This window comes from Rosa rugosa, chromosome 7 (genome assembly GCF_958449725.1).
Source record: "Rosa rugosa chromosome 7, drRosRugo1.1, whole genome shotgun sequence".
In the NCBI taxonomy this organism is placed as follows: domain Eukaryota; kingdom Viridiplantae; phylum Streptophyta; class Magnoliopsida; order Rosales; family Rosaceae; genus Rosa; species Rosa rugosa.
This window is the reverse complement of record NC_084826.1, coordinates 27,090,998-27,118,719: the sequence shown is the minus strand read 5'-3', so window position 1 is coordinate 27,118,719 and position 27,722 is coordinate 27,090,998. Positions and strand designations below refer to the sequence as shown.

The window sequence follows — 27,722 nt, the reverse complement described above, 5'->3', positions numbered from 1 at the left end:
AGGGAACGTCTTCTCACCAAGGGCTATGAAGGTGACTTGAGTTGTTTGCTTTGTAAGCATAGAATGGAAGACAGTGTGCATCTTTTTTGCAAGTGTCCTGTTGCTGTTGAGTTCTTCTCCATCTTATCTTCTCATCTTCCAAATTCTATTCTCCCCAATATGGTGTTTAAAGAATGGATGCTTGAACGAGCGATACATCTCAAGAAGGAGGTGTTTGAAAGACTTCTCATGGGCATCTGGTCCTTATGGAAGAACATAAACGAAATGTTTATGGGAGAACACTTCGAAACCTGCTTCTGCTCTTTTCCTAAGCTTAATTTATGACATGGTTAGATGAGTATAAACAGGCTAGAACTTCTCCTATTGCACCTCAACCAAAGACTAAAGCTAGTTGGCAGCCTGCACAACATGGGGAAGTAAAAAATTAATGTTGATAGAGCATTCTTGCCTACTCTAACTCAAGGGGGTCTTGGTGGTGTGATCAGAGACTATAAAGGTCAATTTGTTGCAGCTTTTGCACATCCTATTCAGTTTGTTTCTTCAGCCAAGCAAGTGGAGCTTTTAGCTATCAGGGCGGGGCTGGATTTCATTCAACATTTGCAGCTCACGCATGCTACTATAGAAACTGATTGTCTTGCAGCAGTACAAGAGATCACACATGAGGGTGTTGCCCTCTTTGAGTTTGGTAGTATTGTTGATGATATATGTACAACCCTACACAACCTGCCGCAAGTCAGGATTACTTTTGCTCCACGAACATGTAACCAAGTAGCACATCGACTAGCCAACCTTGGATTCAAATCTGATCGGAAACAAGCCTGGTATCGCCAAGCTCCTAATTGTATTAGGGATGTACTACATCATGATTGTAACCTATTGACATAGGTGTTGCAATAAAATCAGTAGCTTCTTTCTTTCAAAAAAATTAATTTTATCATTGACTAATTAATGTTTCATTATCAATTGAAAATTACACAATTGACAATTGACAATTTCATTTTTTCCTTATTAAAAAAAAAAACCTTCTGACCTAGGCTCACGGAATTAGTATTAGTTAAATAGTCTTTATTACTAATTAGTTATATCATTAGTAGTTTTCTTAACCAAATATAATTATTTTTACATGCATTTTACGACAACCACAACAATTAATGTAAAAATAGATAATCTTTGTTTTAGATGTAGTAACTACCTCACGTAGAACTTGTTATTACTTCTTTTTTGAACTAATTTACAAATGTTACCACGTACAATGTGTTATCATATAGGTAAACCATTATATTTTGAATAAAACCACACATGTTCTCATTGGTGTACAGAAGTTCATCCTTGCGTAATTAAAGTAATATATTGTGTAATATCCATCATCAAAGTTGTAGTTACTTTCAGTCAATGTAATTTACCACAAACTACAATAATTGATATAAAAACGATAGTTTTTGTTCAAATTGTAGTAATTACTCCATCTACAACCTATGTACTAGTTTATGGACAATTTAACAAGTGTGACAACAAATTTGTTGTCAGAGTGGTAAATCTTTATGTTTTTATTATTAATGAAATAATTACTTCAATGACCATGCATTTTACCACAATCCACGTCAATTGATGTAAAAACGGTAATGTTCTATTTGTAGTAATTACACCACCTAAACTAATGTACTAGTTTATGGACAATTTAATAAGTGTGACAACAAATTTGTTGTTAGAGTGGTAAATCTTTATGTTTTTATCATTAATGAAATGATTACTACAATGACCATACATTTTACCACAACCCCCAACAATTGATGTAAAAGTGGTAATTTTTGTTCTATTTGTAATAATTACTTCAAAAAATATATCATTTACAAGATTATCAACCATTTTACAATTCCGACAACATTTGTGTTGTGAACATGGTAAAATTAATATTAGACCAAAAGATATGTAAGTATTCAGTATTGTAAGGAGGTTCTCCATTTGATAAAAGTTGTCCAACTATGATATTTACATCTTTGACCACTTAATTACAATAACCACAATAAGTGTGGTTATAAGTCGTAATTTTAGTTCTACTAGATGTATTTATTCAGGGCCGGTCCTGAGATTCTAACGGCCTGAGGCGGAGAATTAAAATGTGGCCTCATATATATATATCGCGGCAAATAACATTACAAAATCATATGTTTTGGATAAAAGTAAATATAGAATTAATAACAAAAAAAATTATGCATATTTATTCATACATAAATTTATGAAATACAAAAATAGTTAATATAAGTTTTTTTTGATGGCTAGAACCAATGAAAATTGACTTCAATGATTAAATTGAATTAAAAAAAAAGGTGAAAGGGAGAAGAAGGTTGAAACTGGGCCCAAGGAATTGACTCAACTGATTGAAAAATATAAAACAAAAGTGAAAGAGGGAATCAGGATTCGAACCTTGGATGGAGAGGTTGCAAATTAATCTGACTTCCGCTGAAGCGAAGCAACACAACAAGTACTTGAAAACAAAATAACTATATATTCTATATGTAAACATATATACAGAAGGAAATCCTCCGTGGCCCCCGGGAGCCGGTGGCCTGAGACGGCAGCCCTCAGGGCCGGCTCTGTATTTACTATTTTGTTACATGTTTCTGAACAATATTACATATTAAGATAGAATGTGTTGTTAATATGGTGAATTTTATTTTTAAAAATGACACGTGTCAATATTTCAGTAGATAATCTGTGTTGATACCCAAATTTCCACAAGTTCAAATTTAACGAATGACAAGCAAAAGGGATGAGTCATCAACCTCGTGACCTAATTAGGCCTTCAAGCAAGCCCACTTCATGTCAAAAGGAGGCTCTCTATTTAGCAAGCGATACTTAGAAGCCCAAATTCTCAAACGATTAACATGCATTTTCAAAGAAGCCAACACGCTTATTTACCATGCGATATGCGTAGACCCAAGCTACATTCAGGGCTTATACGGAGGGATGTGGTGTGGAAGGTAACGGATCCCGTGAGGACCACATTAAGATAAAGTTCGTCAATAATTTTGGACTTGGGAACCAAAATTCATGCTTGATGGACCAAAGTCTTAATATGGGCTAGTGTGGAGGAATGAAAAGCAAGCCCAGTGAAACCCAAAGCCCACTAAAGCCATTCTCTTAACCAAAGTCCATTTGGCCTTTTACCCAAAGCCCATTAGAGTAATCTTCTCCCCCAGTCTCGCCCGAACAAGAAACACCGCCTATCAGATCGCTGCTGGGATTGGTGTTCCACCATTTCTGGCAAGAGCTCAAAATCGACGAAAACCCTCCTAACCCAATCTCATCTCAACATTTAATAATCTTAGTAGACTGTCATCACAAGTTTCAATACCAGAAATTGAGGAACTAAAATCTTCAAAAGATCACAGCAACACAAATTCTGGGATGATCACCGTCCTAAACCTGTGCCACTGCCCTTTAGTCTCCTAGCTTAAAGAAATTTCCATAGCTTTCACAATTTATCTTCCCGAAATTGAGAGTGGTCTCTAAAAACACTCAGTCCTTGTCACCAACCTTCTTCTTCCACCTTTGCTATAAAAAGCTGGTATGCTGTTGTTGGAAAGGAAGCCAGAACGACCCAGAAACTTCAAGTAAGAGATCAAGCTTTTTCTCTAAAAAACCTCGCCATCAATACCCAAATAGTCTTATCATAACCCAAAACCATGCCACTGCTGGAATTTCCTCCTCACTAAACTCACAGGCATCTAGCTCCCACACCATATCCACCTATAAGCTCTGTTCTCGTGAAATTAATTCCCATCGTTGCTGTTACCATCCAGCTAGTCACAACGAAGTTGTTCTCGGGTCCAACCTTTGATCAATTTCGGGCCTAGTCTCGCTTAATCAAGAGGGCCCTGCTGCAAAAGATCCAAAACACAAAATCGCCCTCACAATCTGTTAACCAGATCAATAGGTCACTACATTAATTTATTAAAAATAGAAAAAAATAAAAATAATAAGGATATGACATACATCAAGGTACCCTAGATGACCCCTTAAAAGAGATAGCCGACATGCCAAGCAAATTCATGGATGCCATTCATTTCAGTGTTCACCACCTTACACTAGCTATTTCCTTCCAAATTGCATGCATGCAATAGGGCAATCTGATACTGATCAAATCTTTTTACCGATTTCTAGTGTTTCACTTGTTCAAAATGCAAATTTATTCATGTGAAATTAAATTGTTCTTAACTGACACGTTGTCGGATCACCCAGGAATTTGGAAATAAAACACTTCAGTGTCACTAGCTAGTGGTTTTGTTATGCTAAACAAACGTCAATTTTGTTCCATGTTTGATCCACAAGTTTTAGTTTTGATTTTTGAAGACTAGGGTTTTGTGCTCCTTCTTAATTAATGGTTTCATCTTTTGTACGTATTTTGTGTGATCCATTAATTAGACAACATATTATTTGTCCAAATGCCAGATTTCTGGCAACTAATTAACATTTGATCAATCTAGTGTAAGATATTTGATAGAAACCTCTTTAAGTTCAACTTCTCCTTCACTCCATCACCCTGTAAAACACAACTCCATCATCTTCCAGGCCACCATATATATGACAACCACCCACATTCATTCATCTCTCAAAAGGTGACAACCTCAGCCTCTGTCTCTCTCTCTGTGCATCCATATAATGTTACCAAAATTGGGCAAGGCATGGCGGAGAAGACATCTAAATTTGTTGGCTATCATTGTTTAGCGCATTAAGACTAAACCAATAATTTAGAATAATATCACCAAAATGTATACTATTATTCGGTGTATAGTATAGTCACTAAGTGTCCATTTTTGTTTTAGATAGTTAATCATTATTTAATCAGAAACTCTTGCCGACATATAGTTATAATAAATAAAAAAATTAGTTCAAATACTTGATACCTTCAAATCAATTGCATAATCTATAATTAAACAACACATGTTCCATGTTCTATTACAACCAAAATTTGAACGATTCTGGGTACTTTTCTTTTCTCTAACGATCATCAAATTAAAGTTGAACTAATCGTCAAAAAAAAAAAAAAAAAAAAAAATTAAAGTTGAACTAGCTGAGCGAGGGTCACGTCAAACCTATCAATCCCAATTCAGTTGGATAATGAAACATGAACGACGCTGGACCCAGATCACACTACCACATAGGTGTCCATCTCTCAAGGTCTCACCTATCCAGAGGACCTCATCGCTTCACGTCGGCTTCTGGACCTCCGATACTTAGCAGGAATAGCAGCCATAGACTTATCAATTATCATAGTACTAAGATCGGACACGTGTAACAAACGCAGTGACCAGTACCCATCACCACTGCTCCACAAAGGGAACACCTGTCTTAGTGTAGATTTTCTGATTTTGGGTACGGTTGCTGTTCCCACGTGAATGTTACAGCGGACCAATAGAAATAGAAATATTTACAAGGTGTGAGTTGGAACAGTTTTTAAAAAATTTACGAGACAGCGTCTGTGTTGCTCCTAGTACGTAAAATTTTTCTATCCACCCGTCAAGCCATGCCATCAGTTTCGGATGATACAAATTTTTTTACACGTGTTCCTTAGTTAAATAAGTTGAATATCAACTCTTCCTGTCCATAGCTTCTTCTAAGTTGAATTGACAACTTCACGTTTTTAGATTAGTAAATTCAACAAACGATCTAAATCTCCCTTAATCTGTTTGAGGTGATTTTTTTTCTCTCTTTGTTCAATGGCGGAATGTAATGCGGGCCAAAGATAGTCATGACCCCACAACTCAATATAACTTTTACATGTGTCCCGTAATTAATTAAGCTGGAAACCAACTCTTCATGTCGATAACTTCTTGAAAACTAGCTTCTTCTAAGTTGAATGACAACATTAGCTTCTTCACGTCGTTAATTAAGTAGATTCAACAAACAATCTACTTCTCCTTTAATCCCTTTGAGTCCTCTCTAATGTTCTGAATTTTTTTTCTTAAATTATTCTCTCTCTATTCAATGGCGGAACGTAATACGGGCCATGCACCCCCACCCCCCCCCGCGGGCGCCCCCGATGTAATATTTACACGTGTCCCATAGTTAATTAAGTTTAATACCAACTCTTCATATCAATAACTTCTTGAAAACTGCTTTTTCTAAGTTGAATGAGAACATTAGCTTCTTCACCTCGTTAATTAAGTAGATTCAACAAACAATCTACTTCTCCTTTATTCCTTTTGAGTCCTCTCTATTCTCTAATATTCTGAAATTTTGTCTTTAATTATTTTCTCTCTATGTTCGATGGCAAGACGTAAAACGATTAAAATGGTCATGCCCCGCGACCCCAAAGTTTTTGGAATTTCCTTATATTACCCTATAAAATTATATATTTACCTAAAATAATTAAGAAAAAATAATTAGTTTTTATACGTGGTCGCCCTCATTTAATACAAAAGTAAATTAAAAATAATCTGATTTCCTTAAACTAAATTTATTGAATATTTTGGTGTAATTATTACTACTTAAGATCCGAGGTCAACTCTTTTTAATTAGATTTAATCAACATATATTATTTATTTGAGAATCAAAGTCTTTTTTTATTTTTTATAGAAATATAACAACTATTTTATTGACAGCAAAATCATACATAATTTTTTTTTTTTAAATAGAAGTTGAAATTCATTAGATCAACAACAAAAAAGCTATAGTCTACAAAGCTTACATAAGAAAAGTCTAAGCAACAGACTACCCTATCTAAGCTAAAGCAAACTATTACAATCTCTATGATGCTCTCTATTTTGCAAGCCTATACAAGAATGATTAAACCTCGCCTTCTACAGAAAAGAAATCATTCAACTAGCCCTCACTTGCACGCAATTGTGGTACAAACAAGAGACTAGAAACATCATAGAAGACTTATAGAAGTTTCACCAAACTCACACAGGCTTGAAAAAAAACTAGAAATAAAAACTAAAAAAAACCCAACTCCTTCACTTTCGAGTTGGAGCTTGAAACTGCATCAACCTTGTCAAGCTTTGGCAATAATTGTTTCTTGGCTGACCTTGTTCTCTTAGTATCATCATCAGCCTTTGTTGCCTTCTTTTTTACACCATAGGGCAACTTATTCTTGCTACCAGCAGACCTATCTCGCTTCCTTTTCAACTTATCAACATTTTCCTCATTTTCAACCAATGGTACCAGTCCAAAATTCTCCTGCTCCAATTCTCTTCCCCACTGCAAGGTTCAATTTCAGTTTCTTAGGAGAGATAAAGTCACCCTCCTCCTCTCTACTTCCCCGCTTACCTGCTGGCCTTTCTGGAATTGTCATCATCTCTGGCAGCTCATGAATATGAGCCTGACGGCGAGGACGCTGTAACAGAGCTGCCAGATTGTGGAATAGTTGTTCCGGCAGTTGGTTTGGAACAGAATTGCGAAAAACTAGGTGTTGACCAGAGGCCGAAACCGTAGCCCTAGTATCTGCGTCCATTCTACCGGTCGTCGCTGTATCAGATGCAAATGCCGAGACCCTGACCATCTGCAACATCGGAGCAGGTTTGAGCATCCATAGTCTAAGCGCCCAAAACGGTGCGCTCTAGCTTAATGTCATCTTCTTCCAAAGTTGCCCCGAGCAGGGGAGTCCTACATGAGTGACAAATCCACATGTAGCACATTTACCAAATAGTTTATCATACCTGAACTTGTAGAGAAACTCGACCTCGTCTTCAACCCAATACCAACATTTGAACGACAGCGGACGAGTGAAGAGGATCTCCACCCTAATCCAGAGGTTTTCGACTTTTTTACCATGTTAATCTCTATGAAATCTCCAAGAGTATAACCGATGATTATTATCACCCTTTCAGATCGAAAGCTTGAGGGATGCCTTATAGTGTGATCCAGTATGAGGACGCAGTGAAAGGAACATATTTAATATTAGCGACGCCGTCGTAGTAGGCTAGGGCTATCGGTGCATGATTATAGCCGTGTCTGACAACGTGAAAAGGACCCTCTGTTCTTCAGCCTCCTCAACATGCAGCGAGCCATTCACTCTCAAAGCATTGTAGAACATTCCCAAGAAGGATCTAACTTTGTACTCCTGAGCGGTGAGAAGGTGTCCCAGCAAAAAAACATTTGCCTGACGCAAACCTTTCCTTTGTGTAGGTCGCAGATCGACCTGCTTTTCCCCCCTCAGCGATAGCAAGAGAAGAAGCAAGGCGAGCAACATGGCATCAATAGAACTCATTGTTGAAGTTTGCACAGAAAACCCTAACCTTAGGTAGAGAGAAAGGAGATAGGCGGCTCTACAAAATCATACATAATAGTTTACCATTACCTGAACAATTATACCATTACCGACATTTTTTTTTAATTTGTTCAAGAAGTTAACGGGATTCAACTTAATTAATTATGAGACATGGGTCAAAAATTTAGTAGTGCGTCAAACCATGTTAAATTGATGACATGACTTGACGGCCTGACGGGAGGATAAAAAAATTTCTCGGGTGACAAGCCTATGATTGTTGGGCGTACCATGTCACTTGGCAAGACTATCACACCCGAGAATATATTGTCAGAAACGATACCGGTGAACTTCACTGGGCTCTCGGATGTGATAACCTCAATTCTTTTTTAAATGTCGGTAATCGTTTGAGTATTTGACGCCCCAAATCAATTACCGCATAATATCGTTTAATCATTTATTTATAAATACTTTGTATTTTTTTTAAAAAGGTCGGTGAACGGAAGAGTCATACTATTACAAGTCAAGTGTATTAACCAATTGGTGTTGATTAATTATAATCAACAGCTTTACTGCTGGAAACGTCTTGTCAAGTCCAAAGGGTTGGCTAATCAAACCACAGATTAATGTGGATCGGGGGTTGAACTTCTGGGAGAAGAATTGTTGGGAGTTTGATATCTTTGATGTCATCGCCGGCGACACGTGCCGGTGCATTGGATAGTCACCACGCGTCCTCGTTGTTTGAGTGGAGCCCACGAGGCGCATCTCCCTATAAATTTTTAGCTGTTAGGGGAAAAGTGATTATAAAAAAAAGCAGTGTCGGATACGCGGACAGGTGCCTCCCCCTCTTCCATTCACGCGGTTTCGCATTACGTCATTTCCCACGTACCTTTTGTAATCCAAAAAAACATGGCTAAAACTATTCTATATTTGGTAAAACGAGAAAAATAGCCAAAGAAAAGAAAATTCCACTTATAAAGTCTTTTCATTCGTTCTCCCCCGATTCATGGTTGTCTACAAAACGCTTTGCATTTTTCGTTTTCTTTCGTACACCGAGAGATAGACACATATTCGGAATCAATTGCGTCAGTTATTAATTAAAAAAATTATGTTCAATCACCGTTAAATGTATTTTTAGCGATGATTAATACAAAAATTTAATTAAAAAATAATTATTTTCACTGTTGAATTTACGTCTAATTGTGGTTGAGCATAATATTTTTGATAAGTTACTAACCAGGTTGTGTTTTCATTGTCGACTCAGGTGAAAAATGCATGTAATCATAAAAAAACGTAAGGCTGTTCAGTCAAATTTTAATATCTTCTTTTCTTAATTCTACGATACTGTCAATAAATCAACTATATTTTTTTGATTAACAATAAATCAACTACATGACTCATTCCATTTGTGAAATGGGAATGCAGGTAGGTTAAGAAGACACGGATAATCGATTAGTTTACCATTCTTTTCCTTCTTGTGCTTGGAGCTCTGGACCAATCGTAAGTAACCATAGACCGAAGATACCAGTACTCGTGTGCGAAACTTCTTTAAGGCCCTGATGTCACATATATTATATAAAGCAAACAATCCTGTTGAAAAATAATTATTGATGTTAACTCTATGATTCACTACTATTTCCCAGTCAAAGCTGTCTTGACCTTCCTTGGCAAGGTACAATCTAGCTAGGGACACCTGGAATCACATTGTTTCTTTAATACATCCTGCTGTGACCTGTGACTGAGAGGCTCGAAGAAGAAGGGTATTCTGGGAATTGTAGGTAGATGAGGATGAAGATGAGTTTAGTTGAGTATAAAGCGGTAGAGCAGTAGCTATATATAGTCATGGATACAAAGAGTCAATACAAGTAGAAGGAGAAGGTTGGATACAGAAAATATCATAAAACTCACTTACTTGCCATCTTTACCTTATCAGGAGCGAGCGAACGAATGATTCACAAAAACCCGAAAGCCACTCTCTCTCTCTCTCTCTCTCATATTTGCACTTTCACTACTAGCTTAGCTTAGAGCTTTTATTATACTATAAATAAATACCTGGCCTACTATTCATTCATCTTCTCTCTGAATAATTCTGATTCTGATACCCAACAACACTAATTAAAGGCCCTTTACCTTGTTAGCTACATTTCCGATTCAGTTTCAGAGTTTCTTCCATTGAAGCACTGCTTGAAGGCAGCTCGATCATATGGCGTCAGATGAGAGTATGACCCTCAGGTCTTGTATCTCTATGCAGGAAGGTGAGTACGACGATTATACCGACGAAGGGTATGATCAGGATCAGCCTCATCAGCACTTGTCTAGGTTGTCCATGTGTACCAGCAATTCCGTCTATAGTGATGACCAGATGAATGATGATGGTGGCAATGGCAATTCCATCTACTACCAGCAGGGCCAACAAGAGAATGGTATGAACATGTACATGTCACTCTTGTCTATAGACAGCTTTGATGGGGACGGGGATGTTGATGAAGAAGAGGAATCATCCACCAAGAAGCGGCTCAGTTCTCATCTGGTACTCGCAGCTGGGATGTCAACGGATGACGATTCCGACACGGAACCGGCCTGTTACTCCCTTCCGGCGACACCCCCTAGGCTGAGGAGGGATCTGCCTGGTGCTGGGAGGATTCTTATTAACAAGGTGCATCCCAATTCTATGGTGGACAAAGAGTACGCTAGCGAAAATGAAGCTCAGAAGGCCTTGAGTGATGACTGCAGGAGGAGCAGGAGGAGGAGTAGGAGGAGAATGATGAGGAACAGATCATCATGGCTATCACCACCACCACCACCATTCCACCACGGAGCTAAGACGACACCGGACCTGGAGGAAGAGAGCATGAATATGAATGTGTGTGGTGATCATTGTCACAGCTTCAGCGGAGAGAGCGAGGGTACGGGGATGGTGGTGATAGCAAGGCCCAAAGGAGGGAACAGGTCCCTCTGCATGGACCTGGAGGAAGTCAAGGCTTGCAAAGACCTCGGCTTCGAGTTGGAGCACGACCGCATGCTGCAGCAGCAGGAGATGATCCCTTCTCGGCTTTCTCTATCCGCCACCACCCTCGACACTAACTACACCACCAGCAGCGGTGGCAATTCCCCTATTGCCAACTGGGCCATTTCCAGTCCCGGTATGCCTTGCCTTGCTTTGCATCTCCATGTCTTATGCCTTTTTAGATTCTATCTTCCTCATTCAGCATTTGGCCATTGCAAGCCAATTGATTCATGCTGTCCACAATTAATTTGCATATCAAGATCTAAAGTCTAAACTGGGTAGCAAATATCTACTTCAGGGGACCATCCGCAGGAGGTCAAGGCTCGCCTCAAGGTCTGGGCGCAGGCAGTGGCTCTGGCATCTGCATCACCCACAACTCCCACAAGGCACTCGAGCTGAGCAGTGGTGTTGCCTTCTAACAGTTTCTTCTTTTTGGTTGACATAAAACAGAGAGAGCTTGGGGGAATTTTGATTCCAGTGTGAGGACTGAAGAGAGTAGCTTCTCCATCTTCGTTTCCTACTACTACTACTGAGCACAATTTTTCTTTCTGGCAATATATTGGGGTATTATGTTTGGTTGATGAATCCTTCACTTGTATTTCACCGGTGCCTTCAGATTCTCGACATTGCAAGTGTAGCGTAACTGAAGATTAGATACACTTCATTCTGTACATTATATGTAAAAAATTTGAAGTTTCAGTTCCATGTATGCATCTAGAAAGCTGTTTCTATTGGTATTGATAGTTTCAGGTTGATGTTGTATTGGTCATGAAAATTTTGGCAGTGCTCTACAGATACGCATTCTCAAAATTGGGGGTATAAATCAGAGAGGGATTGGAATAGTTTAGGTTGGGTAGCCGGAATACCAGTTCTGGAGTGTGAGGTGTGAAATGAGTAGGTTCTCTGATTTCGGTCCTCTACTAATACTAGAAACTGCATTTTGATTTCTTGCACAATCTGGCTCCTTGGTAGAAGATTTTCACTATCTACTGGGATTCCTAGTTGTCTATTTGTTGTTCCTTCACTGCACTTCAGCCGTACCTCTTCAGGTTCTTGGCTTGTAAATATAATGTAGCTGAAGATGGACTCGAGATATAATTCATTCTGTACTTTGTGTAAGCTATTTCCCACTGGTATTGATTAACATAGTAAAGCGATTGCTGTTGTACCAATTATAAACATATATCTGAATTTTGCAGTGCTCTATTCATATATGCATCGGAATGTCATGAACAAGATACCAAAAGAAGCAGAGGCCAGAGAGCAAAAGATATATGGATGAAAATCAATGCATGGGACTAAATGAAAGGCACCGTTTTCGGTCCTAACTTTGATCTTAAAAGCAAACTCTGTTAAGAATTAGCTGATTTAGTTAAGCCCAAAATGCATGCCGGAATATTTAATCCATCGAACTAGTAAATTGAACCCAATCTATATCTTAAAATTGTGTGATTATAAACAGGGATACAATCTGTTATCAGTGGACAAATGAAAACCACGTTATGCATCTCGAACACGTTATAGGCATCAACAAGGCACCTAGCAGATTTAGCACGGTAATAGACAACTTTGCAGACTGAGAATATGTCAATGTCGTAGAAGTTACATCCTCTCTGCAGAGCAAAAGAGACATTTCAGTCTCTCACTATTGAAATCGAGAGAAGAAAAGCATTTGCTAATTTGAAGATACCTCTTCTACCTGGTTGCTAACTAATATTTAACCAACAGACCCAAAAAGCTAAATCTAAAAAGAATAGACCAACAATGTGTATCAAGCTAATACAGTCTCTCGTGTGGTTCCCCATCATGCATGTGGAGAGGCAAATAACTGCAGATAGAGAAACAAATGTAGCTCCACCCTGCACCTTACAAATCAACAAATAACTGGGGAGTGGGGCTGATGGTTACAATTTCAGAACCTTCTGCAATATAAGGCTCTGGTATATTAGATAACCACTAGACCTGAAACCTGAAAGTGATAGGGAATGGACCAACAATGGATCGAGCTAACCCTAACAAGTCGGTTGAAAGCTTGTAAACTGAAGCTTTTTATTGATAACTTCAGATCATGTTCTTACATTAGGTCTGTGTCCAAATTAAATTAGTTCCTTTTGAATTGTTCTTCTAATATAAACCTAAAACAACATGGCTTTGGGTGTTAATACCTAAAAGACCAAGAACTTAAGTTGGGAAATTTCCAACTGTGACTATGAGAATATACCACGGAACAGGCTCTTGCTCAAAGCTCTCAGTCTTCTGTGGAGAATTAACTCACACCAGAAGGAGCTTTTGGTCAGAAGGTCACTGATTGTGGCCGTAAGGACTATTTGAAAAGAGATAGAATCCACTACATGTATTAGTCAAGAATCCAAAAGAGGTGCATTAATTATGAGCCATTAGCATGATCCAATTCCAAGCCCAAAATATTCTCAAGTTCTACAAAGACAACATAATCCCTTGGAGAGCAAGCAGCATGGATTATATTGTAGTAAATGAATTCTTACAGTATCCAGACACTACAATAGATTAAAAAATAATTCTCACTCACTTGAAGTTAAGATTGTGACAGCTGCTATCACAGGGGTATTCACAGTCAATAGCTTTAACCGTCCTTCGATCAAAGTACCAGTCTCCAACAGACAGTGCAATTGCCTGCATAAAAAAGAGTTGTAACTAAATTCATGCATTTTGAAAGATATTTATCTCATAATAAATCACACAACATATGCAACATGCATCTTGATTTAAGTCAGTACTCTTCGTGCTACTGCTATACTGCAATATATTCTAGTAATGTAATCTGACCACAGTAAGCCCTTCATTATTTTTTGGGGCTGTGACCACTTACCCAATTTTTGGTCAAAAATTGTCCACTTACTCCACCAAGAGTTTTTTAACCCCATTTACTCAATCTAACAGTGTTTGACAGTATTGCCCTCATTTTAATTAACAAATTACACTCATATCTCTCTCTCCTCCCCCTCATCGATTTCTCTCTCTCTCTTTCTCTCTCTTTCTCTAGCCTCGTCTCAGGCTCTCTTTCTCTCTCTCTCTCTGAGCCACCACGGCCACCACTCCACCGTCGATGTCGGCCTCCACCGCCGCCGCTCTGTCCCACCGTCGGACCACCAGAGGATGACGCCATCTAACTCCACGATCCCAACCCCTCTGGGCTTCGCCGATTTTGTTGGTCAGATGTCCGGGAAGCTCCGAAGCTCCACATCGGAATCGGGTCTGGGCTTCCCTTGCAGGTCTCGGACGACGTCAAAACTGTGGTCTATTGGGGGGGAATAGACAGATTATTACCCCCCCACTAATTTCTTAACTGTGGTTAATTAATCATTGAAATTAGAGTTTTGATAAGTCTTATGTTGTTTTGAGTTTATTAAAGTACAATAATTTGTCAATGATAGTTAAGTGAAAGGTTCTGACTTAAAACGAAGACATTATTTGGGGGCAGTAATGTGTCTACTGCCCCCCACTAAACCATTAAAACTTGCACCAGTTTCAAGGATTCACAGTGTATTGCACTTTATCACAAACAAATAAACAAGAGATGATTACTGTCTCCTAAGAAAGACATTATTGGGTGGCACTAATGTGTCTACTGCCCCCCAATAGACCATCAAACATTACACCGCTTCCTATGTTTCACAGATTATAGAAGTTATTCACACTCAAAACAACAGATAATGTCTAAAAACACACATTATGAGGGTCAATATTCTGTCTACTGCCCCCCACTAGACTGACACAAACCACACAATTTTTTTCATTTATCGACTACTGCAATTTAACACTACATTTACTTTGGAATAGCAGTTTTCAGTCCGTCAATAAATAAAGCAGTCATCATTGGCCCCCAATACAAAGTCTACTGGGGGGCACTAATGTTACAACTTTTATGGTTATGATTGCACAATAGCAGATAGCAGTTTTCAGTCCCAGATAGCAGTTTTCAGTCCGTCGTCGATTCCTTCAGAAGGTCAACCCCGGCCTCGCCGAGCTTCTCAGCGACGAGGACCGTCGGCTTGGCGTCGAGCCTGGCAGCGGAGAGCACAATGACGAGTTTCGGCGCGGCGATGGCGAGAGCAGGCGTCGTGGGCGACCTGCTGGAGGGATGGAGGGAGGGAGAGAGAAATCCGACGTCGGCTGGAGAGAGAGAGAGAGAGAGAGAGAGAGAGAGAGAGAGAGAGAGAGAGAGAGAGAGAGAGAGAGAGAAATCGGTGAGGGGGGAGGAGAGAGAAATCAGTGAGGGGGGAGAAGGCAAAAAAGTCCTAAAAATAAATAAAAAGAAGAAAAAGAGAATTAATTGGGTAAATGAGAAATAATCCCTTAGAGTGTTTTGGGTAAACGGGGTTAAAAAACAGTTAGTGGAGCAAGTTGGCAAATTTTAAGCTAAAATTGGATAAATGAGCATTTCCCCTTATTTTTTTCTTTCAGAGGTGAAGTTTAGCCTTTGAAATTTTTTTTTAAGGAACCCATCTTTACAACAGGTACTTTAGAATACATGAAAGCGTTTCAACCTTATGAAACAGTTCTTGAAGTTGGATAGTAACATGTTCAGTGTTACTAGTTGCCCACCTTCCAAAACCTCAAACATCAAACCATGCTTCCACATTGTCTCCACTACCTACTTTTACAGTCTTTCATGTGGTGTAGCTACAATATTATTGCAACTATACTGAAATATTCTGCCTCATTTCGAGAAACAGATTTTTAATAGAACCAGCCCGTATGAAAAATCATACACTTCACTTGTTAAACCTATAATACAACCTCCACAATCATTCGAGAAAGCAATAGATATTTTGACCGGAATACCTGGTTTTCAAGAACAGGAGAATCATCAGCAAACCATGTATCTTGTCTCTCAGACTGGCAGTGAGCAAAGCAAGAGTTTATGAATAAACCATTTTCACGGGACATTGAGAAATCTTTCACAGCACTGAGCATTTGATTCCTGAAATCTGCTTCATTAAAGGGATAAGAGAACAGTATTAAGAAGGAACTCTTTGTGTGTGCTCATGTCTGTTTACAAGAATACTTGCTGGCAAATCAATCAAAGAAATAAAAAAAAGCTTTAAATATGAAAATTACCTTGGAGAAACTGGATCTGGGATAAATTACAATTTGCACGGTTTGATTTGCATTCATTCCATAAACCATTAGGATCAGCAGATGGAGGGGCTAAACTAGCTTGGAGCTGAAGAAAACAAATACAAGACATTTGCACCAAATTATCAACAAATTAATTTTTCCATTGATCGGGTGAGAAGATACATAAATGAGTCAATGAGAGCCTGCCTAGAGAAAAAATAAAATAAAATAAAAAGAAGAACAGTGATTGCTGAACTCACGTTAGGGGGCTTATGTCAGTCTCAGATAGGGTGGTAAACACATGGATTGTACCTATTTTGAATTTTAAAATATGGTTCTTAAAAGCAGGCACAAGAAATGCATTGTCCTGGCAATCTAGTAATTGCACCGTGCAGTCAGTGTTTCAGGAGGCATATATACATATAGTCAACTAATACTTCCAGTCCCTCTATATGCGATCATACAAAAAGTAAATTGTCAAAAAATGATAAGACAAATAAACAATTACCTGCCAAGCATCATAGGCTGCATTTAAAAGAAACATTGGCGTCTTAACATTTGCGACCAAATTCTGAGGAAAAAAGCACTGAGAGAGAGAGAGAGAGAGAGAGAGAGAGTTAGAACTCTTTACAATTCTTAAATTACCATACTTGCAATTCCATGACAACAAATAGAAATATACAGCATAGAGAATTACCGAAGTTGGATCTAGGTGGTTGATACAAGTCTTTGGAAGATTCTTTTGCACTTCCTAAAATAATAACATATATAAAAATCAAATTTTAGATAAACAAATAGCGTGACGCTTATTCTAAACCCATAATGTGACAGTTTGATTAAGATTTTATTACTTGGTTACAACTTATGAGTCACATGAAATGTCTGCAATCTGTGCCACAACGTTTTAATGAACATGAGTAAACTCCAATACGAAGCAAAATATAGCTTCTAGAAGAAAAAACACAAAGAAAGCACTAAAAGCAACTCAAAAGAAGTTACGGACAGGTAACTGAACTGTTTCTCTAATTTTGTAGGCAGGAAGGACCATCCCTATTGTGACAAGCTCACATCAAAACTACAGAAGCTAACAAACTCATTCCTAAATAATTTAGTTAGAAACAATTAAAAAAAAAGCTCTTGTTTTTTCTAAAAGAATGTGTAAAAGCCTCAAATACAAGCTTTGTCCTTTTGAGGTCAGAAATAAACCTAAATTTCTACTTTAAGCTTGACTCTGATCAAACATGAAAGTGAAAACAGCTGAACACTACCTGCAAGCTAACTACTCCTGCATACAAATTCCTTAGTGTGTGCCCACCAGATACATCAATTCTACAAAATAAAACAAAACAGAACCAGCAGTCAAAGACTTATAACTCAATCAAAGATTGCACATTGATGAAAGCCATGAACTCCTTACGCATCAAGGAACATCCCAGCATCACTCAGACATTTCACTGTGGTACTGGTTGGAAACAAGTCCCGGAACTCATCACAGTGTAGTATGGATGCCAGACCCCCAGCGGAACATCCAGAAAGAAGAGCCTGAAAACTTAAATTGTAAGAATGGTACTCAAAAATATCAAAGTGCAGTCACATTAATCCGCTTGTTCAGTGAAAAACCTGGTTAGCATTCTGCATTCCCTTAGACATCAACTCTTCCATAGCAACCAACCAAATCTTTTGGCCTCGAAAATTAAGTTGTGAAGCCTGAAAATGAAGAATCACTCTACAAATCAGAACATTCAATAAATAACACTCTGAGGTCTTCATACACTTGATAGGTTTTCAGGAGAATAGTCGATGGATATGGTTTGTAAAAGAAGTAGAGATACTTCATCAGTGAAGGCATTATCTTTAGTTCCTCATCTAAAGCCTATTAGGTCAACAGGTCACACCACCTAACTGCAATTTGGTGTTGAGAATTGTATAGAGAGAAGCTAAAAGGTAAACACATGCCAGCCAGCCACCAAACTAATCCAGAACTTTCACCATATACGTAAAGATTTCATGATTGTGAGACCAGGAAAACCTCAATAAAAGTCCATGCCTATTAAAGAGGAAATGCTTAAGGGAAACTACTATTGTAGTCCAAAAGATGATCAGAGACCAACCTCATTCTGGCTGTCTCCGGCAAAAGATGCCCCATCACAGTATCGTAGCTTGACCCTGTTCCAGTTGAAGAAATCTGCAACCATGGGAGCCAGCCAATGCAGACCACATTAGAACTTTCACAATTGCAACCATACATGTCAATCAAACAAGAAGAGCAAAAAAAAAAAAAAAATCTCTGAAGTGCACAAAGTATGTTACATACCGGGGTTTTCTTCAGGTTTATTGCTCAAAATTCCTGTGAATGGTAATTGCTTTTCCATGTATTTGGATGAACCGCGGCGAGTGGTCTTGCGATAAACACAATTTCTGATAGTATTACACCACCCACCTCCCTGCAAAACAGAACAAAACCTTAAAAAGTAAGAAATTGACACAACGGAAAACTAGCATTCACAGGAATGGGAAATGGCGGAACCCAACCCACCTCCAACTGAATGAGCCAGCTGTTTGCACCGGATCCAGACCCACGATCCAGATGGTAACCGGGCGGTGTTCCATCCAAACAGACTGTCAATTCAATAGCCATAAAAACATGTAAACTTGATTCAGACGCTGACATTCTATCTATGACATACATACACATAGTCTACAATCTCAGATAAACGAAAACAGAAAACAATGTAGGTATTGGGATTAAGGGAAGAAGAGAGAGACCAGCTCCTTTAGAAGCAGCGCTGTCGATAAGAGTGAGGGCCACCATGAGAGGCTGAGGCTGTGTCGGTGAGGCTGAGGCTGAGACATGATCGTTGTCGAACAAGACTGCATCTTTTCTCTCAATGTTCACTGATTCGTTCAAACTCAAAGCACCCACATTGAGTTTCAGATTGACAAAGGCAGCTGCCAATGCCACCACCAACACTGTACACACATTCAGCTTCAGCTGCGGCTTCTTCATCCTCAGCCTCTCTCTCTCTCTCACTCACTTGTTCACAAAGTGATGAAGAGGAGAGTGAAGTCAAAAAGGGTTAGAGGAGAAGTCTAGTCCTTCGCGTGCCTAGTGCCTACTACTCTGTACTCATTTGGACTTTGAAAGAACAAGACAAAGGTCACTGACAAGACTCGTGTCTAGAAAGTAGAAATGTATCCCACTTCCAGTTGTCTCTGTCCCCCATTTTACTTTATTTTTCATTTTCTTATTTTCCTTTATTCTTCAGTTGCCTACCAATTTTTCCATCACCTTTCTTTTTCATCAATCACCACCTTATATTCCCGAAATTTTTAGGCTTTTAGCTTTCTTTCCTCTCAGGCTCTCAGCTTGCGGCTTTCATGATACCTTGAGTCCTTGACACAACAAGGATGCAAAAGTGACCGACTAATTGGTCCCGGAGAGAATTGCTTTGTCCAGATTCACTCGGGAATTTCAACTGTTTCATACTCTAAAGTATTGAAACTCTGGAGTACTATGTACAGATCAACCAGATTTTCCCGTCTATTAAAAAAAAAAAATATATTTTTTGTTGAAGGAAACACGATTTAATGTGTCTAGTCAAACTATGATTATTTATCTAGATTTAATACGGAGAGAATATCTTAGATTTCCATTATCATAGATGGAATATAAATTCTTGTACTTACCAAAATTGTACTTGTAATTCTCCATATAGAGACATTTATTATCCATGAAAGACAACAATTCTCTCTACTTTTTCTCTGCAATTTAATTTTCTTAAACACATTTGAGTTTTTCACAGGGAATGAGACAAATGAAATATATATAAAACTTCAGCTCTTGTTTATTTTATTCGGGGAACAAGATTTGGCTCTTATTATACAACATACAACGTCCTTGAGAATCATTGTAAAAGAATGTTCTATGGCTGTTGAATTTAATATACAAAAAGATCCTAACTCACCTGGGAAAACTAACTCCAGGAAGTCTACCTCCAATTTTGAGCTCGATCTATGATTTCATTCTATCATGGAAATTATTCCATCTTTAGAAGTTATGTAAAAATTAAATTGATAACAATACTTTTTATAATCCCTTCCCTCATGAAGCCAATCCACTCGACAATATTTCACCGCCTTCGTCACCAAATTGATGACGCTCATATACGTCAAGTAATAGTTCCCTGCACGGGACAACGGCCCCTAGCTTGATGCAAGCCAGAAAGGCACCTGCAAGCTTGCGATGAAGACTGTACGCCTCATCCGGCGGTGGGGTGAGCCTGTGCTGTAGCATGGTTGCCCCAAGGTTTGAAATGCTTTGGGTGATATTGGATGCCCGGAAGTCATACCCACCAGGCTTTGCAAATGGCAATCCCACAACAAAACCGGCTTGGACATGAGCCTCTAACATTACTTCTGATTCCATTCCTGCGAGGAATCCAAGTCTCTTGGACATTTCGATGACTGTATCTCTGTCACCATTCGCACAGGCAACAACCTGATCAAATATGCATCAGAAAATCCTTAGCTACATGCGGCACATTAAAAAAGAAATAAACGTGCAAATAAACAACTATTATGGGACCATATATACAACCAAGAAGCCTTCATCCAACAACTATGACTTAGTTGTTAGTCAAAACTAAAAGAATTCGCTTCAAGATTAAAATACGATTTTTCCATGAGCAGGTTTCAAATGACATTAGCCCTCTCATAATTGGTGACGGAAGAGAGGCCTGCATTGTGTGGCTCGGCTGACATGATTTATACCGTATGTAGGAAATAAAATTGTAGGAACCTTTAACTCTGTAAGGGGATTAAAACAGGAAAAAACAAAAAAAACCGGCTAAATTTCAAGTAAAGAGATCTCACCATTCTTAGATAGTCATCAACAAAAGTCTTGGGATAATCCCTAGCTGCTCCAAAGTCTATCAGATTGATTGTATTTGTAGCCTCGTCATACAAGAAATTACTCCAATTAGGATCAGTCTGCATTGCATCAAGTGCGATAAAAGAAAGAAAAGATGAGAGCCTAAAACAAAAAGGGAACACATGACTTAATTAACTTCAGAATTTGTAGAGGACAAAGTAAACATAAACATAGAACCAAGTACAACTGACGAATGACCAGCAGAAAGGACACCCTGAGATGCTAAACACACTGACGGAACAAATAAAGTATTTCATATATATGAACTCCACTACACTGTCAGTCTTGTGCAACTTGAGCCTGCCTGTAATGGTGACTATTCGACTGAGTGAACTGTGTCCACTTCAGGGATTTTTGAGTAACGTACATTTAGTTTACATCTGCAGCTGAAGGTTTAAATCTAATGTGTGATGCAAAAATAATATTTTTTGGGAAATATCCTCATGGAAGCTTGACGATAAGACTGGTGACCCATATCTGTCAATGAGGCAGGCCTTTTCGGTCCAAAGAGAGATCTCAGCACTAAGAAAAACAGAATCCAAAACCTCCATACTGTGGAGTGTGGTCTTTCAAAACCATGGGGAAGGCTATACCATTCATTCCCAATTTAGCAGACAGGCAAAGGAATCTTATATAGCATTCCCAGGTGCCAAAGCCTACGTATTTTTAATCCTTCTCTAACTTCTCTGCAATTACGGCAAACCTAAATCCTCTTCTTCTTTACTCTAATCTTTGCTCAATTCCTAAAATTTTGCCATCTACAGTCTATAGTAATCGAAGACAATACTCATCTTGTGTTGTCCTACATCAATTTTATATAAAGAACTAGATCCAAGTGAATTAGAACTACACCAAGAATGAAATGAGCACCTTCATTTTGTTTAAGGAGGGATAAAGGTCATAATTTCATTCTTAATTGGTCCAGCTCCTAACTTGACCACATCGAAATTTTTGGTACCATATTGATCCGAGGGAAGATGGGTATTTCTCATGACTATAATACGCTTTAGATGGTTTAAATAACTCGAGAAAAATAAAATGATTTAGGGTTGCTGTATTGAAGAGAAATTAGAGATACAGAGAGTTGAATTTACTTTTTAACCAACTCCAAAATGGCAATTGAGAAAGTGGACTGATATTGAAAATAAAACTCTACTTGCTACCATGGATCATTCTCTTTGGACCAAAAAGGCTTCACTGACAAACTTGAGTACTTGACTTAGCAGGCTTAACTATGGGCTTCTAAAGACGAGGATGATTCTTTTCTAATCAAAATATAGTTGCTGCATCAATGGTGTTAACTCTTGAAGATTTATCTATCTATAGGGATTGCTACTAGCACTTTCACTTAAGGTACCAATTTCATCTTATGAGTGCAAGCTAGTCTTAAGGTTGACTGAAGACTACAGTGAATGCTTACAAAGAAACTTAAGATGAACAAAGCTCATAATAAATACAAAAGGAACCAAATAATAAAAATTAAACATGTAAATCAATGATATATGTGTGTGTGCTTGTGTGTAGACAGCACAAAACATGCCTGCATGAAGCGGAAAACAAATAACTCTTCCAAAGTGAGTTCTAGCAACTTTCTTCCAACATAGTTACGAGTTTCCTGGTTCAATAACGCCACTTTATCAATAGGTATTCCTGTAGCAAGTGGGAACAAAAAACAATCATGAGTTCGCTCCATTGGTCCACAACTAACTTTATTTGTCCGCATCAGAATAAATCTGATAACAATTGTTCTAATTACATAAAATCATATATTAATCAATGACTAACACAAATGACATTTTACTTGCCAGACACAAGCTCAGTAGTTAAAACTCTTTTGCTTGATATATCATCCACAACCAACGGAACATAAAACCCCTGTGCATCAGAGAGCAAATCACGAAACCGTTTTTGACTTTCTGCTTCCAATTCATAGTTGCATTCACGAGATAATTCTTCTTTGGCCACCTATAAAAGATTAAGCAAATATGCAGTTCAAAATCAATCAATTGTAGAAGACATTTTATCACATATCTGTGCCCTCCATTTGTTATTATTCATAACTTCATTTCCCTCCCAAAACATCCAAAATGGAATAATTCCATACTCCATGGGAAATAACAAGCGAGAAAACAGAGGTTATATACATTCATAGTAAGGGGTTAAGTAGATTAGGCACCAAATTTGTAAAATAAGATCGGTTAGAATGTCCCTATTAAAGACTGAAAGTGATTTTAGTGCAACATCAACAGTTTGATTATGCCAAGATATCCTTTTTGGATGCCCAAGACTAAAATAGTTACCACTTACCACAAGTCTATCAAAAAAGCCTTTTTTGGTTGAAACAGAAAGTACATGATTATAAACAAATAAAAATAAAAAAAAGCCTAGTTCATTTATTTCATTTTCTTATGTCACTAGAAAAATCGTCCGCTAAAGATTTATTCAAATATGCCATGAGTTAGGAAGAGACAATGTATTTGGATTCCACGAAGATGTCTTAGTTTCATAAGAGTCCTCTACTTAAATGCGTTTTAATATTTCTAAGAGTCCTTTGGGGATCTAAATTTAGAGCTGAGAAGTAAGGTAATCCTTGTAAAGGAATTCCTATCCTGATATATCAAAATGACATATATGAAAGCCTTTGATGCAATATCCTTATATATCTCTCCCACTTACTGTTCCTCTCTAATTTTATTTTATTTGTAATTATAGGAACCATAAAGCTTCTTCTTCTTTGGTCTACAGTTCTTCTGTTACTAAAACTTCTGTCATCTACAGCTCAACAGAATCATAAGCAGCACTATCTTGTGTTGTCTTACATCAGGCATAGTTTACACACTCAAAACATCTAGCTTTCGAAGGCCATTCAATGACTCAAACTGATATAACAAACAGGTAAGTATGTGAATGCAGAAATAAATGACATATAAACTTACCTTCATAGCTCTTTCAAGGTAAAGTCCTTTTGGAATTAGATTAGTATAATCTAGAAGTAGTTTAACGTTTTCGATGTCACTGCCAATGCTATCTGCTACACCAGGGTACTGAATTTTAATGGCAACATCCATGCCATCCTTGGTGACAGCGCGGTGCACCTGAAGTTGTTCTGTAATTAGAATGGTACAGTCTGGGAAGGTAAAGATGTATGACAAAATCATTACAGAAATCCATCGATAAATGCAGCAAGTCCATGATAGATAATGTTGTTACGCACAAAGATGTCATATAAACCAAGCACATTGAGTCATATCATATAGATCCTTTCATTGGTTTAATTCCCAAATCAAAGGCAACTTGTCTGCACAAGGGGTTGTAAAAAGAATCTAAGCTATTATAAATTTAGCACTAAGCATTGTCTAGTCTGCCTCACCTGGCCTATACTTGCAGAAGCCAAAGGTTCATAATCGAAACTTGTTAACTTTGATGACCAACCAGGTCCTAACTCAGCATCCAGAACCTGATTGAGCTGGGCCCTCGGCATCACATCAGCACCTTGACGAACAATATCGAGAGCAGCCAATATCTACAAGCAAATGAAATGAAGAAACACATTAACAGACTAAACTAACACATGTAACTAACTAACGTACAGAGACAAGAATATGAATCAGTATAGTTACAGGAGCAGGCACAAGCGATTCGTCCTGTATGCTCAACATCTGCCCCAATTTGAGAGCAGCTCCTCGCATTCGACAGAGTGCAAGAGCCAAACGCTCTGCATTCTGTGGAGACAAAAACGGAGAAACAGCAGACTGGTTGCCCGGTGAGCTCTGCGGCGTGCCGTAAATGAGTCTCTTGGTAGACTCCTGAAGTGTTCCCCAGGCAAGCCCAGCTCCCAGACCAGCAAACCTTGCACCAAAAGAATCAATCAATCAATCAATCAATCAAAAGTTCAAAACACAATGTCAGTGAATTGAGAATGGAGAGAGAGAGAGTCACCCCAGTGCTCTAGAGAAAGGAGTGGAAGGAACTCGTCTCTCTCTGGGCTTCCGCCTCTGCAATGGCGGCGGCGGAGGTTGTGGTTGTGGCGACTGTGTCTCTGGTTCTAACGGTTGTTGAGCCCTCGAATCGAGCACCTCCACCTCCACGGAGGAAGCGGCATTGTTTGCCGGCGGCGGCGGTTGTTCTTCAAGCTGCGGCGGCTGAGGAGGAGGAGGAGGAGGTTCGTGGTGGTGGTTGAAGTAGACGACGGAATCGGGTTTGTTAGCAGTGGGACCGGCGGAGGTAGGGTTAGAAGGAGCGTTGGAGAATTGGGAGAGGGTGCCTTTGGTGAGGCCGGAGAGGTCGGTGGCGGAAACGACGGCGTTTTTGAGTAGGGCTTGGAAATCGCCGTTCTTGGCGCTCTGGAGAGTCGGAGATCGCTTCGCAAATTCCTCGGCGATTAGAGACAAGCCTTTGGCCAATCTCGCAATGTCCTTCCCTTTCCTCCCGCTCAGTACCATTTCTGTTTTTCTCCTCTCTCTTGCTATATATTATGATTATGATTTGGCTTCAATCATATATCCCCATTCTTAAGAGCCAGAGTCACCAATGACCAAACATGAAAAGCTTTCTTTTCATAATATCTTGGGGAAGGGGAAAGAGAAAATCAATTTGCCCTCGCTTTACAATCAAATTGAACCAAACCACCATTAGCAAATGCCTCTAACAACCCGAGTACCCGACCCTATCATTGGAATTAGAAAGTTTGATCCCTATCTATGATGTAATAAAATAAATAATGAAAATGGCAATATTCATTTCTTCTCTCGACTTCTCAATGATAGAGGACCAAAGAGTAAGATAACATGTATTTTGATACTAGTGTTGCGGGGCACTGGTTGAAAAAAATATTTACAAACTGAGTTTGTTACGAGAATACGTCAAATTAATGAGTTAAGTTTGGCTTCTCGAACTTCTCAACATTCAGCTGTCCACATCTTGGATAACAAACTATGACCAGAAAAAATAATAAATAAATAAAAGAAGAAGAAAGTGAGACATGAGGATGCGACCCTGTCTATGCATCGTGTCTGACAGGACCCGCCCCGAATTTCACCATGAAATCCGAAGTGGCCATGCGGGGCCCACCTTAGGAGAAATTTTACCAAAAAATTTGACAGAACTTCCCCTAAAAGTGGACTACCCAAGACCTGTAGAAAGACATTTACACTTCTAAACAATCCATCATTATCCTCCTGGAGCCATCCTGCTCCCCAAATCACAACATCTTCCAATTCACATTACACAAATCTCAACTTAATAACATTAATCCCACAAGTTATCAGAGCAATTCTAAAACAAAAGGTATACTAGAATAAAATGTAAAGAGTGTAACAGATCGATATATCCTACAATGCGGAAGCAGTGACAACTATACCTCAACTCCATGTACGCCCGACCTCAACTAATCTAGCCTGCAAACTGGGCATTTGAAATCGAAGGGCCCAGGGGAAAAGTATTGAAAAACACGTTAGAGTGAGTGGACAAAAATAAATAATCAAGATAATTTAAATGAAACAAACTTGAATACTTTCCCACTTATTTAAATTTATAAAACCTCGATGCATGCAACGTTTATAAAACATATTTCTTTAAACTCAAAATCTCGTAAAAACATACTAGTCCCGCTAGTCAAGTAATAATAGGATATAGGAAAGAAATATCACCATACGGGTAAAGGAGCCCCTTAGGCTCTACCCTCGACTGTCACTCACACATAGATTGTGTGACGAGGAGAACTAATAACCTCGACTACCACTCACAAACACAAAGTAAGTGAGGAGGAGACACTATAGAACGACCCCAGCATGGTGAAGAAAATAATCGAAAACCAGTAAATCCATAAAGTTTCCCCAATTCCTCACAAGAAAAATAAGTATATTCCAATGACGTGGCCCCGCACGCCAAAATATTCTCAAATTCATAACAAATAGGCGAGAGATAATCGATAACTATAATTCCAGTGAAAATCTCATAATAAATCCGAATAAAGTAACGACGTGTCCCACACGTCAAATTAATTTCAAACAGGTAAAAATTCATAAGATTAAATTATAAATAGTAAATCAGAAACAAAACCAAATCCAAAATCATCATTAAGGCATTCCCAATGCCAAAACCGAAAGTCGATAAATAAATAAGAAATATATCTCCATCGAAATCCCATTCTGAAAATCTTTCAGAAATCACAAATTGACAAATAGAAATATAATTAATTCCGGAAACCACCTCAGAAAATAATTCGTCGAAAATCATTAATAAAATCGTAAATCATACTTTATTTTGAAACTCGCAATATCATCTTTTTTTTTTTTTTGGTTACAAACCGGGGCCAAGCAGACCCAAACAAAAAAGCAAAAAGACTAAGAACTGGAGTAAGCACTCCTTCTAGCTCTAGACACAGAGGCTATGTCATCTAGGTATGATTGAGCAGCATGAATGTAAAACGTAGTGCCAAAATCATTATGAAATTATAACCAAGATAAAACATAAAT

The 27,722-nt window shown here is 38.5% G+C and overlaps 3 protein-coding genes across 5 annotated transcripts; 1 reads left to right on the top strand and 2 right to left on the bottom strand.

The window, feature by feature from the left end:
- Nucleotides 1–10,051: 10,051 nt before the first annotated feature.
- Nucleotides 10,052–12,430, top strand: LOC133720661 (uncharacterized). The gene is made up of 2 exons (XM_062147076.1): nucleotides 10,052–11,352; nucleotides 11,515–12,430. Exons 1-2 carry the CDS (start codon nucleotides 10,413–10,415, stop codon nucleotides 11,613–11,615), a joined length of 1,041 nt encoding a protein of 346 aa, XP_062003060.1. The 5' UTR covers nucleotides 10,052–10,412; the 3' UTR covers nucleotides 11,616–12,430.
- Nucleotides 12,431–12,475: 45 nt separating this feature from the next.
- LOC133720660 (pectin acetylesterase 6-like) lies at nucleotides 12,476–19,430 on the bottom strand. 3 transcript variants are annotated; one of them, XM_062147074.1, is made up of 13 exons: nucleotides 19,083–19,427; nucleotides 18,853–18,935; nucleotides 18,631–18,760; nucleotides 18,428–18,501; nucleotides 17,937–18,023; nucleotides 17,734–17,858; nucleotides 17,585–17,645; nucleotides 17,014–17,067; nucleotides 16,825–16,902; nucleotides 16,317–16,422; nucleotides 16,041–16,186; nucleotides 13,765–13,868; nucleotides 12,476–12,829 (listed from the first exon to the last, which is right to left on the bottom strand). In XM_062147074.1, the coding sequence occupies exons 1-13, from the start codon at nucleotides 19,321–19,323 to the stop codon at nucleotides 12,694–12,696; spliced, it is 1,425 nt and encodes a 474-aa protein (XP_062003058.1). In that variant the 5' UTR covers nucleotides 19,324–19,427; the 3' UTR covers nucleotides 12,476–12,693. The 3 variants fall into 3 exon arrangements, with proteins under 3 accessions (XP_062003058.1, XP_062003057.1, XP_062003059.1); XM_062147073.1 differs by having other exon boundaries at nucleotides 16,825–17,067; nucleotides 19,083–19,430; XM_062147075.1 differs by lacking the exons at nucleotides 12,476–12,829; nucleotides 13,765–13,868 and adding an exon at nucleotides 14,966–15,368 and having other exon boundaries at nucleotides 19,083–19,428.
- Nucleotides 19,431–20,123: 693 nt separating this feature from the next.
- LOC133720659 (protein ABC transporter 1, mitochondrial) lies at nucleotides 20,124–25,921 on the bottom strand. Its single transcript, XM_062147072.1, has 8 exons — nucleotides 25,186–25,921; nucleotides 24,867–25,095; nucleotides 24,617–24,769; nucleotides 24,183–24,341; nucleotides 23,052–23,211; nucleotides 22,787–22,896; nucleotides 21,189–21,305; nucleotides 20,124–20,814 (listed from the first exon to the last, which is right to left on the bottom strand). Exons 1-8 carry the CDS (start codon nucleotides 25,686–25,688, stop codon nucleotides 20,419–20,421), a joined length of 1,827 nt encoding a protein of 608 aa, XP_062003056.1. The 5' UTR covers nucleotides 25,689–25,921; the 3' UTR covers nucleotides 20,124–20,418.
- Between the last annotated feature and the right edge of the window lie 1,801 nt (nucleotides 25,922–27,722).